This window comes from Pan paniscus, chromosome 6 (genome assembly GCF_029289425.2).
Source record: "Pan paniscus chromosome 6, NHGRI_mPanPan1-v2.0_pri, whole genome shotgun sequence".
Lineage (NCBI taxonomy): Eukaryota > Metazoa > Chordata > Mammalia > Primates > Hominidae > Pan > Pan paniscus.
Window position 1 is genome coordinate 28,365,126 of NC_073255.2, and position 15,816 is coordinate 28,380,941.

A 15,816-nucleotide genomic window follows, 5' to 3' on the forward strand; every position below is an offset into this window, starting at 1 on the left:
GGGTTGTATGTTGCCCAGCTGGAGTGCAGTGGTTATTCACAGGCACAATCATAATAGCACACTGCAGCCTTGAATTCCTGGCCTCAAGCAATCTTCCTGCCTCAGCGTTCCAAGTAGCTGTGACTATAGGTGCACTCGACTGTGCTCGGTTCCCTAGTTGCAAAATTTAATTATTTAAAATAATTTTTAAATAATAAATGTATTATTTAAAAAGGACAAGTCTTTCAAAAAGCAAGCTTTTAAATAAAGATGTCTAGCTGGGCGTGGTGGCTCATGCCCGTAATCCCAGCACTGTGGGAGGCCGAGGTGGGAGGACTGCTTCAGCCTAGGAAGCAGAGGTTGCAGTGAGCCAAGAACACGCCACTGAACTCCAGCCTGGGTGACAGAGACCCTGTTTCAAACAGAGCAAAAGATGTCTGAGGCTTCAATCCCCTAACACCTTTTCTTTCTTTTGAGACCACTTTGGCCAGGCTGGTCTCCAACTCCTGACCTCAAGTGATCCACCCGCTCAACCTCCGAAACTGCTGGAATTACAGGCATAAGCCACCACACGTCTGGCCCTAATCCCCTCTTTTTTTTTTTTTTTTTTTTTTGGAGATGGAGTCTCACTCTGTTACCCAGGCTGGAGTGCAGTGGTGTGATCTTGGCTCACTGCAAACTCCACCTCCCGGGTTCAAGCAATTCTCCTGCCTCTGCCTCCTGAGTAGTTGTGATTACAGGTGCGTGCCACCACACCCAGCTACTTTTTGTATTTTTAGTAGAGATGGAGTTTCACCACATTGGCCAGTCTGAGCTCAGGTGATCCGCCCACCTCGGCCTCCAAAAGTGCTGGGATTATAGGCATGAGCCACCAAGCCTGGCCCCTAACACCATTTTTTTTTGTAGAGTCTCGCTCTGTCGCCCAGGCTGGAATGCAGTGGGGTGATTTCGGCTCACTGAAAGCTCCGTCTCCCGGGTTCACACCATTCTCCTGCCTCAGCCTCCTGAGTAGCTGGGACTACAGGAACCCACCACCATGCCTGGCTAATTTTTTTGTATTTTTAGTAGAGACGGGGTTTCACCGTGTTAGCCAGGATGGTCTCAATCTCCTGACCTCGTGATCCGCCCGTCTTAGCCTCCCAAAGTGCTGGGATTACAGGTGTGAGCCACTGCGCCCAGCTGCCCAACACCTTTTTTTAAAGGTCACTTGAAACACCCTCTTCTTCTTTTACATTACAGTCATTTAAGTGTGTTTCCTACTGGAATATATTTAGACTTCTTAAGATATTATCTACCTATAGGCCGGTCGCAGTGGCTCACGCCTGTAATCCCAGCAATTTGGGAGGCTGAGGCAGGCATATCACGAGGTCAGGAGATCGAGACCATCCTGGCTAACACCGTGAAACCCCGTCTCTACTAAATACACAAAAAATTAGCCGGGCGTGGTGGTGGGTGCCTGTAGTCCCAGCTACTCGGGAAGCTGAGGCAGGAGAATGGCGTGAACCAGGGAGGCGGAGCTTGCAGTGAGCCGAGATCGCGCCACTGCACTCCAGCCTGGGTGACAGAGCAAGACTCCGTCTCAAAAAAAAAAAAAAAAGGTATTAGCTACCTATCTTTCCTTCAGCATGGTGCTGGTACTGAATATTCTCAATATTTACAATTTGGTCTCCCCCAAAAGAGAAGAAAAACAAGGGTTTTAAAAGAACCAAAGAAAAGACAAGGAATAACATTCTAGTGTAAGAAAAAATATTTTTAAAAATGAGAAATATTGGGAAGTTAAAACGCAGGATGGGTAAACTTTCGTATAAATACGCACTGGGGGGATGTGAGGGAAAAGGAAGGACCAGTTCCTCAATCAATCATATTTCTCCATTGTACCACAATAAAGAGACAATCCCATTTTCAAAGAAATTAGCTTTTATTTGAGACTACTTTTCCCCACATGTATCTTTTAAGAATTCTATGCTATGTGATAACCTGCTTATCCACTGTCCCAATACCAAAATTTCTAACAGCGAATTATACAACTGCTCTAGGTAATAAATAAGGGTTGTCCTTCACTGATTAAGGGAATAAACTTCAATAAACTTAACAACAACAAAAAAAATCACACTTTAGTTTTTAAGTTTTAACAGATGTATTTCAAATACAGCATGTTTTACAGTTCACAAGCTTTTCATCTCTAAAAAAAAACTTTCAACTACCTGACTGTTCCATTCCACCCCAGACAAACCTGACATGACTGAACTACTTCATGTGTTACTTTCCCAAAAATAAAGTTAAAAAAAAAAGGAGCTCATGATAAATGCAGATCTCTAATACAATATCTAACACAAAAGAAGCTTTAAAAAGACAGTTTCTTTCCTTATTTGATTAGCTAGAAGTTTATCTAGGTAAAAGCAAAAAAAAAAATTTATAAAGCATAACATAACATTGGGGTTCTTTTTATACTCAAGATGTTTAACTGTTTAAAATGACAACAATTACATCTTTAAGAGTATAATAAAATGGGTGGAAAACAGCAACACAATTGACAAAAGTGTAGATGCTAAATAAACCAAAGTTTTTTTCTTAAGGAGTAGGAAGAATCCAAAGCTTGGGGGAAATCTCAGAATTAAAAAAAAAAAAAAAAAAAAAAAAAAGAGGAAAAAAAATGTCCTTAATTGCAACCATTCCGTTATCAATAGCGTCCTAAAAGAGAAAAAGCAAAAAAAAAAAAAAAAAAAAAAGTTAATTATAGTTTAATTTGCCTCATATTTTTCCAACTATTAACTGCCACCTTCCACCTTATACTCTAATATTCTAAAGTAAGCCATTAATTAGAAATGAGGTTTTTTATGCTACAAAAGTAAAGTTCACATACTTGGGCTGTAGGAACGAGATCTTGATCGTGATCTGTATCGACTATAATAAGGAGAAGGTGATCGTCTTCTGTAAGAAATGAAAGATTACTTAGCATACTATATAATCACTCCACTGAGGCAGATGAAAATAAAAATTCCTCATCATTCAAAATAATAATGTACCTAAGGTGATAACTACTTAATATTAAGTTCTCTTTCTGCCAATGAGACCAGAAAAGTATATAGCACAACAAAATACTGGCATATACAGACTGCTAACTTCTGCTCCCAAAGGCGTCATATATGATCTATTTTAAAAATCAAGTTTTTATTCATATGTATCCAACATAAAAGTGCCAAGTAACACTACTATCATCTAATTTAGAACAGAAAGCTCAAGTTAAAACATTACCTGTATCGGTAATCATAGTCTTCATATCTGTCATACCCACGATCATATCCTCTATCATAGTAAGAATCTCGACGTCTGCCACCACCTCCACCTCCACCGCCGCCGCCTCCTCCACCACCCCCACCACTACTGCAGAAAAATGTAAAAATTCTCCATTAGTGTGAATGACTATTTTCCAGGACACTTTAATACAAATTGAATGGCTTTAAAAAGAGAAAAGTGAGGAAGAACATCCCTTTCATGAGAAATTGCCTCCGTATCTCATTTTACTGACTCCCATGGTATTCTGGTTTGCCTTATTCCCTACATACATAATCAAGAAGGGCTTCACAAAACTCTCAAAACTATTAACTGCTTTTCTACTAATGCACTGCCCAAATTAAAATCTTTTCAACAAATTGAAACGATGAAGCACTGTGTTGAGCAGCAGTATAAAAATGCTAAGATGCATTCCTACTGCTAAATGAGACTGGTAAATAAATAAATAAATGAATAAAAGGTGTATCCCTGTGACTAAAAGGCAATAAACACCAAGAATTTTTAAGTAACTCTGGACACCAAAGAGAATACCAAGGAATGACTATATTCCTTCTTTTATTCCCAAGAAATACCTCTGTGAATACTGCCTTTGGTTGTATATTTTATTTTTATTTTTTGAGACGGAGTCTTGCTTTGTCGCCCAGGCTGGAGTGCAGTGGTGCGATCTCGGCTCACTGCAAGCCCTGCCTCCGGGGTTCATGCCATTCTCCTGCCTCAGCCTCCTGAGTAGCTGGGACTACAGGTGCCTGCCACCATGCCCAGCCAATTTTTTGTATTTTTAGTAGAGACGGGGTTTCACCGTGGTCCCGATCTCGTGATCTCGTGATCCACCCGCCTCGGCCTCCCAAAGTGCTGGGATTACAGGTGTAAGCCACTGCGCCCGGCCAATGAACATCGTGAGCCAGCCAGGAGGGTTGTATATTTAAAAACATTATCAAAACCCCTACTTATGTTTTTTTTTCTTTTTTGAGAAAGAGTCTCACTCTGTCACCCAGGCTCACTGCAACCTCTGCCTCCCAAGTTCAAGTGATTCCTGTGCCTCAGCTCCCGAGTAGCTGGGATTACAGGCATGTGCCACCACACCTGGCTGATTTTTTATTTTTTTTTAGTAGAAGCAGGGTTTTGCCATGTTGCCCAGGATGGTCTTGAACTCCCAGGCTCAAGTGATCCACCTGCCTCAGCCTCCCAAAGTGCTGGGATTACAGGTGTGAGCCACTACGCATCAGGGTGGGGTAAAATGGCTCATGCCTGTAATCTCAGCACTTTGGGAAGTCAAGGTAGGTGAATCCCTTGAGCCCAGGTGTTCAAGACCCACCCAGGCAATGTAATGAGACCTCTCTCTCTCTCTAAGAGTCCTTCTCTCTTTAAAACAAAAAAATTAGCATGGTGGCATGCACATGTAGTCCCAGCTACTTCGGAGGCTGAGGTGGGAGGATTGCTTTGGCCCAGGAAGAAGTTGCAGCGAGCCAAGGCTGCTCACAAGGTGCTACAGGTTCTTTTCATAACCTACCCCTAATGTTATTCTTTAGCTTATGAGGCGCAACCTCAGCTCACTGCAAACTCTGCTTCTCAGGCTGAAGCAATCCTCCCACCTCAGCCTCCTGAGTAGCTAGGAATACAGGTGCCTGCTACCACGCCCAGCTAATTTTTGTATGTTTTTAGGAGAGATGGGATTTCACCATGTTGTCCAGGCTGGTCACAAACTCCTGGGCTCAAGTGATCCGCCCACTTGACTTCCCAGTGCTGAGATTATAGGTGTTGAGCCACTGTGCCCGGCCTACTGTGGCATCTTTTAATATTTTTAACAAATGCCAAAATCAATAAAATCTGTCTTATACACAGAGACTTCCCCAGGTCACATAAGAATAAAAAGAGGGCTGGGTGGGTTGGCTCACACCTGTAATCCCAGCACTTTGGGAGGCTGAGGCGGGCAGATCACGAGGTCAGGAGATCAAGACACCAACCTGGCTAACACAGTGAAACCCCGCCTCTACTAGAAATACAAAAAATTAGCCGGGCACGGTGGCAGGCACCTGTAGTCCCAGCTACTTGGGAAGCTGAGGCAGAAGAATGGCATGAACCTAGGAGACGGAGCTTGCAGTGAGCCGAGATCACGCCACTGGACTCCAACCTGGGCGACAGAGTGAGACTCCATCTCCAAAAAAAAAAAAAAAAAAAGAAAAAAAAGAACAAAAAGAAAAGAGAATCAATATTTAAACAGCAAATGATATTTTTCTAGTATTCAATAATTTTTCTGCTTATACAGTACAAAGAGCTGAGCCAGGTTGGGGGGAAAAAAAGCCAGGATGTACTTTTGATAGTTTTAATTTATCCTGTTCCTCAAACATACATGTGTAAAAATAAAAAGACTGGCTGGCTGGGCGCGGTGGCTCACGCCTGTAATCCCAGCACTTTGGGAGGCTGAGGCAGGTGGATCACGAGGTCAGGAGATTGAGACCATCCTGGCTAACACGGTGAAACCCCATCTCTACTAAAAATAAAAAATAAAAAAAAAAAAGACTGGCTGAGGCAGGTGGATTGCTTGAGCCCACGAGTTCAAGACCGCCCTGTACAACATAATGAAATCTTATCTCTAAAACACAAAACAAACAAAAAAAAGAAGGTATTTAACTTTCAACTCTATCCTGCCATGGTGGCTCACACCTGCAATCCTACGCTTTGGGAGGCCAAGGTGGGCAGATCAGTTCACCCCAGAATTTCAAGACCAGCCTGGGCAACAAGGCGAAATCCCACATGGCAAAACCCCATCTCTACAAAAAACACAAAAATTAGCTGGGTGTGGTGGCAGGTGCCTGTAGTCCCAGCTAATTGGGAGGATGACGTGGGAGGACTGCTTGACCCAGGAAGCAGAGGTTGCAGTGAGCTGAAATGGCGCCACAGCAGCCCAGCCTGGGCCACAGAGTGAGACCATGTCTCAAACCCAACCCCCTTGCCAGAATCAATTCTAATTATAGGAAAAAAGTTTCTGAGTAATCAAAATTTTGCACATATTTCTGCTGGATTTCATAGTTTAGCTTAGGAAACTTGAACTCTTACTGAGTTGGTCTGCCCATGTAGATGCCTGGTGTTGGTGTGTGCGCTCTCTTGGTTATAGAATAATCCACCCGAATTCTTCTACCATCCAGCTCCATTCCATTTGCCCTTTCCATAGCCTATAAAGAACAGGCACAAAAAGTCACGTAAAATTCACCAGTCTTGAAGTAATCATTACTTAAAATTAAGCACAAAGTATATGTAATCCAAATAAACTCCTGATTTTGAAAATGACAGCAATGTAGCTTGTACAGGGCATTGTATAGACAATTCTAGACCTCAACAATGTCCAGAACACATTTAAATTTACTCAGCAGAAAGAGTAGTTAATAAACTTTCCCAAATAATTCTCCAGTTCTGGTTCAATTCCCATTCCCCACTCCATGAGATCAACAAAGAGTAGTTAACAAACTTTCCTAAATAATTTTCCAGTTCTGGTTCAATTCCCATTCCCCACTACATGAGATCAACAGGGGAGCGGAGACTGAAGTCTTTTCAAGCTAAATTTTTTGTAGGTTGCCCAGGTAGACTGCCATTTCATACTTTCTAGTCTCCAGCGATTTCACTTACAAAGACTGACTTCAGAACATTAAAAAGGGTTTGCTAAGCTTTATACATGTTCTTTTTATAACCTGCCCCCAATCTTATTTTTTAGTTTGCAGTCTAGTACACTGATTAAGACTCAGTGAGCAGCCAAGAAGAAATGATATAAACAGACAAGAACAAATTTATGGTAATGCCTTTCAACCTTTTACTGAGACTGAACTAATAAAAGTATAATAAACTAATAAAAACTACACAATTTTTATGTATCCACAAATATTTCTCCGTAAGAGTGCCCCATAAACTATGCAATCCTCCAGCCTTAGTCTCCTAAGTAGCTAGGACCACAGGTTTGTACCACCATGCTCGGCTAATTAAAACAAAAATTCTTGGTAGAGAAGGGGTCTAAACAGTATTCCATTCAATGGATTGCATTTTATTATTTATTTATGAGACCAAGTTTCGCTCTTGTTGCACAGGCTGGAGTGCAATGGCGTGACCTCGGTTCACTGCAGCCTCTGCCTCCCAGGTTCAAGTGATTCTCCTGCCTCAGCCTCCCAAGTAGCTGGGACTACAAGCATGCGCCACCATGCCCAGCTAATTTTTTGTATTTTTAGTAGAGATGGGGTTTCACCATGTTGGCCAGGATGGTCTCGATCTCTTGACCTTGTGATCCACCTGCCTTGGCCTCCCAAAGTGCTGGGATTACAGGCGTAAGCCATCACGCCTGGCCTGCATGCATTTATTTTTGTAGAGACAAGATCTCGATATGTTGCCCAGGCTGGTCTCTTAACTCGTGGCCTCAAGTGGCCTTCCCACCTCAGCCTCCCAAATAGCATGAGCCGCCTTGCACAGCCTAATTCTTGAAGATAAGAGTTGTCTCTTTGGTCTCTTTGAAAAGAACTCTGAGAGTATTATTTGTTTCTGGGACAATTTTTTTTTCCTATTCTCTCACACACATATATATATTTGTAGAGACCAAGTCTCCCTATGTTTCCCCAGGCTGGTCTCAAACTCCTGGGCTCAAGTAAATCCTCTTGCCAAAGTGCTGGGATTAGAGGCATGAGCCACCACACCCGGTCCAATTTTTAAAAAGAACTTTACATCACATAAATGTCTGCAAAAGCAAAGCTGCAACAAATTTAACACATCTTCCATTTGAAGTTCCAAAAATCAAAATTCTCTAAGTTGATCTCCCTCCACCCCATCCTAAGCACCCCCCAAAAAAACACACACAAAATCTCTAAGTACTTCTTACTAAAACAGGGTGAGGAGCTTATATTATTATCTTCACCATATGCACACTAATAACTTTGACACTTCAGTGAAATTTTCAGAATCGGAGAAGTTAGTCAAAAAGGAATACAAATTTTAAAAAGATTTTAAAAATCACTTTAGGCTGGGCGCGATGGCTCACACCTGTACTCCCAGCACTTTGGGAGGCCAAGATGGGGGGATCATGAGGTATCAAGAGATCAAGACCATCCTGGCCAACATGGTGAAACCCCATCTCTACTAAAAATACAAAAATTAGCTGGGTGTGGTGGCATGCACCTATAGTCCTAGCTACTCGGGAGGCAGAGGCAGAATTGCTTGAACCCGGGAGGCAGAGGTTGCAGTGAGCCGAGATTGTGCCACTGCCCTCCAGCCTGGCAACAGAGCAAGACTCCGTATCAAAAAAAAAAAAAAAAAAAAAAAAAAATCACTTTAGCCAAGTGAAGTGGCTCATGCCTGTAATCCTGGCACTTTGGGGAGGCCAAATCACTTGAGGTCCAGAGTTTGAGGCTAGCCTGGGCAATGGGGCAAAACCCCGTCTCTACCAAAAAATACAAAAATTAGCCGGGCATGGTGGTGTGCACCTGTTGTCCCAGCTACTCAGGAGGCTAAGGTGGGAGGATCACTTGAGCCTGGGAGGCGGAAGTTGCAGTGAGCTGAGATCATGCCACCACACTCCAGCCTAGGCAACAGGGCAAAGAGCAAGACCTCATCCCCAAACAAACAAAGAAACAAACAAAGAAACAACAAAAAAAAAAAAAAGAAAAAAGAAAAAAATCAAATCACTTCAGATTGCCTGTCCCTAAAGACTGGAGACAGTCTCAGCCATACAGAAGAAACCATAAAACATGCCTGTGTTAGCTGAGAATTCAGCCTGGGCAACTGAAAAGAGAAACTGTGATTTAGCTGACAAGCCTAGTCACCCCGCTCCTTAAGTAACATATTGTCACCTAGTGAACTAAAAGGAACTTCTAATTCTGCCACTAAGTAACTGCTCCTGTCTTTAAAGCTGCCAGTTAAGCTTTTTTTTTTTCTTTTTGAGATGAAGTGGAGTCTCACTCTGTTGCCCAGGCTGGAGTGAAGTGGCACAAACTTAGCTCACTGCAACCTCCGCCTCCTAGGTTCAAGCAATTCTCCTGCCTCAGCCTCCCGAGTAGCTTGGGGTTACAGGCGCTTGCCACAATGCCCAGCTAATTTTTGTATTTTAGCAGAGATGGGGTTTCACCATGTTGGCCAGGCTGGTCTTGAACTCCTGACCTCAGGTGATCCGCCCGCCTCAGCCTCCCGAAGTGCTGGGATTACAAGGTGCGAGCCACTGTGCCCAGCCTGCCATTTTAGTTTTATCCAGAAGTGGAAGGGGAGAGGTGGAATCAAGAGATAAACACGTTTCACATTAAAAAATATTAATAATAAAAAAATTACACTGTTCTGGCTTGCATTTTGCAACTTTTACTTCAGCTCAGATATCCTAGTATTTCTAAATTGATAACATGTATCTCTTAATTGAGAAAAGGAATATATAAATCACAAATACGTAACAGTAAAAAAAAAAAGTCATAATACTGACAAATTAAGGCATTAAACTGCCTGTGACATAAATGACTTAAAAACTAAAGTACTAGTTTGTTAGAGTTATCCGGGGTTTCTCAACCTTAGCACTATTGACATTTTGAGGCTGATTCTATGTTATGGGGTGCCAGCTTGTGTACTGTATGGTTATTTAGCAGTGTTCCTGGCTTCTACCCACCAGATGCCAAGAACTTACTGTTTTTAAAAGATAGCCTTATTTGGCCAGGCGCGGTGGCTCACACCTGTAATTCCAACACCTTGGGAGGCTGAGGCGGGTGGATCATGAGGTCAGAAGATTGAGATCATCCTGGCTAACACAGTGAAACCCTGCCTCTACTAAAAATACAAAAAATTAGCTGGACGTGGTGGCGGGCGTCTGTAGTCCCAGCTACTCGGGAGGCTGAGGCAGGAGAATGGCATGAACCCGGGAGGTGGAGCTTGCAGTGAGCCGAGATCGCGCCACTGCACTCCAGCCTGGGCGACAGAGCGAGACTCCATCTCAAAAAAAAAAAAAAAAAAAAAAGAAAAGAAAAATACCCTGATTATTAAGGTCTAATAAAACTTCCAGATATATACAAATATATATATTTTAATTTAAAAGACAGAAGATCTAACAAAACTAAAAGTATTGAGCTTCAAATTCTTTACAATGCAATTTTCTAAATCAATTACTATCAACTTTTAGTAAAGAGTAAGCGAGCCTAGGCCAGGTATGGTGGCTCACATCAGTAATTCTAGCACCTTGGGAAGCCAAGGCAGGAGGAACAGTTGAGGCCAGGAGTTGTTCCAAGACCAGCCTAAGCAACACAGCAAGACTCCCTGCAAAAACTTAAAGCAAGCCTACCACTTCCTTTATAATACCGAACATGTTAGAATAGCCCTATTTCAAGTCATTGACATTGATTAGTTCATTGTGTTAGGCAAGTTAAGAATAGCACTAAAAAATTATCAATTCTTTCCATGTACTATTTTTCAATTATTGAACACACTGATAAATGAACATTTAGAGAATAGAAAAACAAGTTCCTTCCTCATTATAGACACAAAATTAAACATATCAAACCCACACATCAGAATTATTTTTTAAAAGTTAATGTAATCATCTGTTTGGAGCATCATTATGGCTTATTCAAAAGAGAACACTTACACATATACTTTTTCCATTAATTTAAACACATATAGCTCACTTTACACAGCCAGATTTCAATTAGGATATGCCTATAGCAGAGAGCATAACCAAAAAAAGGGAAACTGTAGTCACTCCAATTGTTAACACTGAGAGGCAGAGTTTGAATCAGGTCAAAATTAGAAAGGACACAACAGGCCATGTATGATGGCTCATGCCTGTAAACCCAGCATTCTGGGAGGATCACTTGAGGCCAGGAGTTCGAGATCAGCCTGGGCAACATAGTGAGACCTCATCTCTACAACAAAAAATTATCTGGGCATGGTGGCCCACACCTGTAGTGTCTGCTACTCAGGAGGCTGAGGTAGGAGGACTGCTTGAGCCCAGGAGGTCGAGGCTGCACTCCAGCCTGGGCAACAGAGCAAAATCAGCAAGATCCTATCTTTTTTTTTTTTGAGACGGAGTCTCACTGTGTCGCCCAGGCTGGAGTGCAGTGGCGCAATCTCGGCTCACTGTAAGCTCCGCCTCCCGGGTTCGCGCCATTCTCCTGCCTCAGACTCCCGAGTAGCTGGCACTACAAGCGCCGGCCACCACGCCTGGCTAATTGTTTGTATTTTTAGTAGAGACGGGGTTTCACCGTGTTAGCCAGGATAGTCTCGATCTCCTGACCTCGTGATCCACCTGCCTCGGCCTCCCAAAGTGCTGGGATTACAGACATGAGCCACCGCGCCTGGACGCAAGATCCTATCTTTAAAAAAAAAAAAAAGAAAAAAAGGAAGAAAAAAGGATGCAATGTTTACAGAAATAAGTCTGTTAATCAACTTTTCACACTAATTCAGTACTATAATCAGGCATATAAAAGACAAATTTACCTCCTTTGAGTCATCTATTCTTTCAAAATACACAAAAGCAAATCCTCGAGATCGCCCAGTTCGCTGATCATAAACCACATTGACACCACTCAATGGTCCATATCGAGAAAATACTTCACGAAGATCCCTCTCTGTTGTGTACAAACTGAGGCCAAACACTCCAAGGCAAGTGTTGGGATCTGGATTTGCCTATTGAATGGAAATATTATTTAAAACTCCAAATTAAAATCAAAATCAAAGAAACACAGAAATACTTTGTTTAGAACACCTCATCTAATACACAATAAATATATTGTTTCTAGTAATTTGGAGATAAGATTTTAAGAGAACTAGAGCAGATGAGCCATATTTTACAATTCACAGTAGACCCAAGGCCTTCTTTGGGATATGCTTTCTGTCTATAGCCTGAATTAAAATGTTCTTACTCTCCAGCCCAGCAATGTTCATAATGTATCCTGAAAATCTTGTAATCCCAGCATTTTGGGAGGCTGAGGTGGGTGGATCACCTGAGGTTAGGAGTTCGAGACCAGCCTGGCCAACATGGTGAAACCCCATCTCTACTAAAAATACAAAAATTAGCTGGGCATGGTGGCAGGCGCCTGTAATCCCAGCTACTCCAGAGGCTGAGGCAGGAGAATCGCTTGAATCCAGAAGGTGGAGGTTGCAGTGAGCCAAGATCGAGCCATTGCACTCCAGCCTAGGCGACAATAGTGTTAGAAATGTTTGTTTCTCGGTGTTGTAAAGAAATAGCACTTGAACATACATTTTTTTAGTAAGGCCATTTTTATTTTCTGTAGAAAGGGTACGCTTGTCAGCAGTTTTGTCACAAGAGTACACTGAACAAAGGAGACAGGGTCATTTATAATCTGACGTGTCTACCTTACTGTTGTGTCTGTTTTTTATTGGCTGGAATGGGACTTCACATTCTGATTTGTCTTGATTGGCTAGTAACTTCGAACTTTTTAAAAGAGGCAAAGGCAGAGGAGAACAAAGGAAGGAGGAAGTAATTTGTGGAATGTTGAGAAAGGTAAAAACACCTTTAAATAAGGAAGAGGAACAGGCTATGACCTAATGCTTGTTTGGACCAGTATAAGCATGTTAGGGCAAATACTTAGGCTAAATTGTGGGAGCTAAGAACATAAAGTACATTGATTTTTTTACTACGGCTAGTAGATTTTTTTTTTTTTTTGAGACGGAGTTTCACTCTTGTTGCCCAGGCTGGAGGGCAATGGTGCGATCTTGGCTCACCGCAAACTCCACCTCCCGAGGTCAAGCCATTCTCCTGCCTCAGCCTCCCAAGTAGACGGGATTACAGGCATGCACCACCACCCCCAGCTAATTTTGTATTTTTAAGTAGAGATGGAGTTTCTCCATGTTGGTCAGCCTGGTCTCAAACTCCCAACCTCAGGTGATCCACCCCACCCGGCCTAGCAGATATTTAAGAATGTTAGCACAGCTCTTTGAATAAATTTTGCTTCTAAGAGAAATTATTATCTATTTCTAATTAGATGGGGAGGAAAATCTCTTTGAAGAAGAACCTTTACTTTTTATAAGAGTGAAACTCCGTCTCGCTTATAAAAAAAAAAGTATCCTCAGTTTAATACCATCTTTCTAGTTAATTCAAATGCTTTACATCCCTTACAGATTTGTACTTAATCTGACTTCATCTGTAATTGTTGATTTAGACCTCCTCTCCTCCATTTTCTTTCTTTTTTTTTTCTGAGACAGGGCCTCACTCTCTTGCCCAAGCTGGAGTTTAGTGGCCTGATCATGGCTCACTGCAGCCTTGGCCTCCTTGGGCTCAGGGAATCCTCCCATCTCAGCCTCCCAAGTAGTTGGGATTACAAGCGTGAGCCAATATGCCTGGCCCATTTTCATTCTTTAGCAAGGATATTCTTTCAGTGTTCCCACAATCCAGATTTTAGAAATAAATTTACAGATTTCAAAACATTAAATAATGACATGCTCCACCACAGTTTAAGTTAGTATCCTGTGGGAGAAGCATAGTACAGCATGCAAACATGCTCTAAGAACTTTAGAGCCCGGCTGCCTGGTTGAAACCTAGACTGCTAGTTAGCAAAAACTAAACCAAAACCAAAACTAAAACTCCTTCAATGTCATACATCCAAGACTCGATTTTTTTAATATATAACTTGCCTCACAGAAATGTTAAAAGCTTTAAGTGTACTGAATAAAAGTGTCAGCTATGATTACTACAAAGTTTTTAATATTTCTTTGACCCCCTTACCCCATCAAAAAACTTTGAATATAACCCAGTATTCCCAACTCAGTTTATGCTTTTCACTTGAATTCGTGGAACATATTTCTTTTCTTTTTGAGACGGAGTCTCGCTCTGTCGCCCAGGCTGGAGTGCAGTGGCGCGATCTCGGCTCACTGCAAGCTCTGCCTCCCGGGTTCACACCATTCTCCTGCCTCAGCCTCCGGAGTAGCTGGGACTACAGGCGTCTGCAACCGTGCCCAGCTAATTTTTTGTATTTTTAGTAGAGACAGGGTTTCACCGTGGTCTCGATCTCCTGACCTCGTGATCCGCCCACCTCGGCCTCCCAAAGTGCTGGGATTACAGGTGTGAGCCACCACGCCCGGCCGGAACATATTTCTTCCCAAATTTCATCTCCTTTTCTTTTTTTGAGACAGAGTCTCACTCTGTCTCCCAGGCCAGTCTGGAATGCAGTGGCACAATCTCGGCTCACTGCAACCTCCGCCTCCCGGGTTCAAGGGATTCTCCAGCCTCAGCCTCTCAAGTAGTTGGGATTACAGGCGTAAGCCACCACGCCTGGCTAATTTTTGTATTTTTAGCAGAGATGGGGTTTCACCATGTTGGCCAGGCTGGTCTCGAACTCCTGACCTTAGGTGATCCACACCCTTTGGCCTCCCAAAGTGCTGGGATTACAGGTGTGAGCCACCACGCCCAGCCTTCATGTCCTTTTTACTCAAATGTCATGAAAAGAAAAATATACTCCCGGCCAGGCACGGTAGCTCACGCCTGTAACCCCAGCACTTTGGGAGGCCAAGGCAGGTGGATCACCTGAGGTCAGGAGTTTGAGACCAGATGGGTCAACATGGTGAAACCCCATTTCTACAAACACAAAAATTAGCTGGGTGTGGTGGTGCACACCTGCAACCCCAGCTATTCAGGAGGCTAAGGCTGCAGTGAGTCGAAATTGCACCCCTGCACTCCAGCCTGGGAGACAGAGTAAGACTTTGTCTAAAAAAAAGAAAATATACTTCCTTTGCATTCTTTGTCATAAAACATGGTAAGCTTATGAAAGATGGTGGCATTTCCTTTACTTTGAAAGCTAAAGCAGCTTATTAAGGATGTTTCCAGAGTATCACTTCTAAACAATGGCCAAGCTCCCCTAAAAGCAAGATATGCCATGACTAAACACATAAAAGAGAAAATAAGTCTTCATTAACTTTTATAAACCACGTACCCTGCTGCCAGTATGTCTTCTCCGGTTAGACATTGGAGAATGGCTTCGGCTCCTTCGCCGCCGGTATTCTGGTGTATATGATCTACTTCGAGATCGTCTCCTATGAGAGTGAGAGTGGGATCTGGATCGAGTGTAACGTCTATGAGAATGTCTCCTTGACCTCGACCTTTGAGAGAAATACATTTAGGTAAAATACTGAAACAAAATGGCTAAAGTCCTTCCCTCTTCCAAGAAGGTATACATATATCCCTAACTATTCTCAGGTCCCTCCTCCTTGCTTCTGAGGAAAGGGTATTCTTCCTTTGGTTCACTTAAGTCACTACATCTTCCACTCTGTTCTCAGTCAAGCCCCTCTACATTCACCCTTTTCACCTAACCTTACAAAAATGTTAAGGCCCCATCTTCTTTTAAAAAACAAACAAACAAAAAAACAAAAAACAAAAACCCACTATTGCTATAAAATAAAATCGTGGCCGGGTGCGGTGGCTCATGCCTGTAATCCCAGCACTTTGGGAGGCCGAGGCGAGATTGCGAGATCGCAAGATCAAGACCATCCTGGCCAACATGTTGAAACCTCGTCTCTACTAAAAATACAAAAATTAGCCAGGTGTGGTGGCAGGCACCTGTAATTCCAGCTACTTGGGAGGCTGAG

At 42.7% G+C, this 15,816-nt stretch overlaps 1 protein-coding gene across 5 annotated transcripts in view; it reads right to left on the reverse strand.

Annotated features, from left to right (window-relative positions):
* Positions 1-1,878: 1,878 nt before the first annotated feature.
* TRA2A (transformer 2 alpha homolog) overlaps positions 1,879-15,816 on the reverse strand; it is a 29,057-nt gene continuing 15,119 nt past the window's right edge. For all 5 annotated transcript variants that reach the window (XM_034963803.2, XM_055115777.1, XM_055115776.1 and 2 more), the window contains 6 exons: positions 15,165-15,330; positions 11,713-11,901; positions 6,331-6,446; positions 3,235-3,363; positions 2,843-2,910; positions 1,879-2,670 (listed from right to left, as the gene is read on the reverse strand). In XM_034963803.2, coding sequence (XP_034819694.1) covers positions 2,660-2,670; positions 2,843-2,910; positions 3,235-3,363; positions 6,331-6,446; positions 11,713-11,901; positions 15,165-15,330 — 679 coding nt within the window. In that variant the 3' untranslated portion in view covers positions 1,879-2,659. The remainder of the gene's footprint in view (positions 2,671-2,842; positions 2,911-3,234; positions 3,364-6,330; positions 6,447-11,712; positions 11,902-15,164; positions 15,331-15,816) is intronic.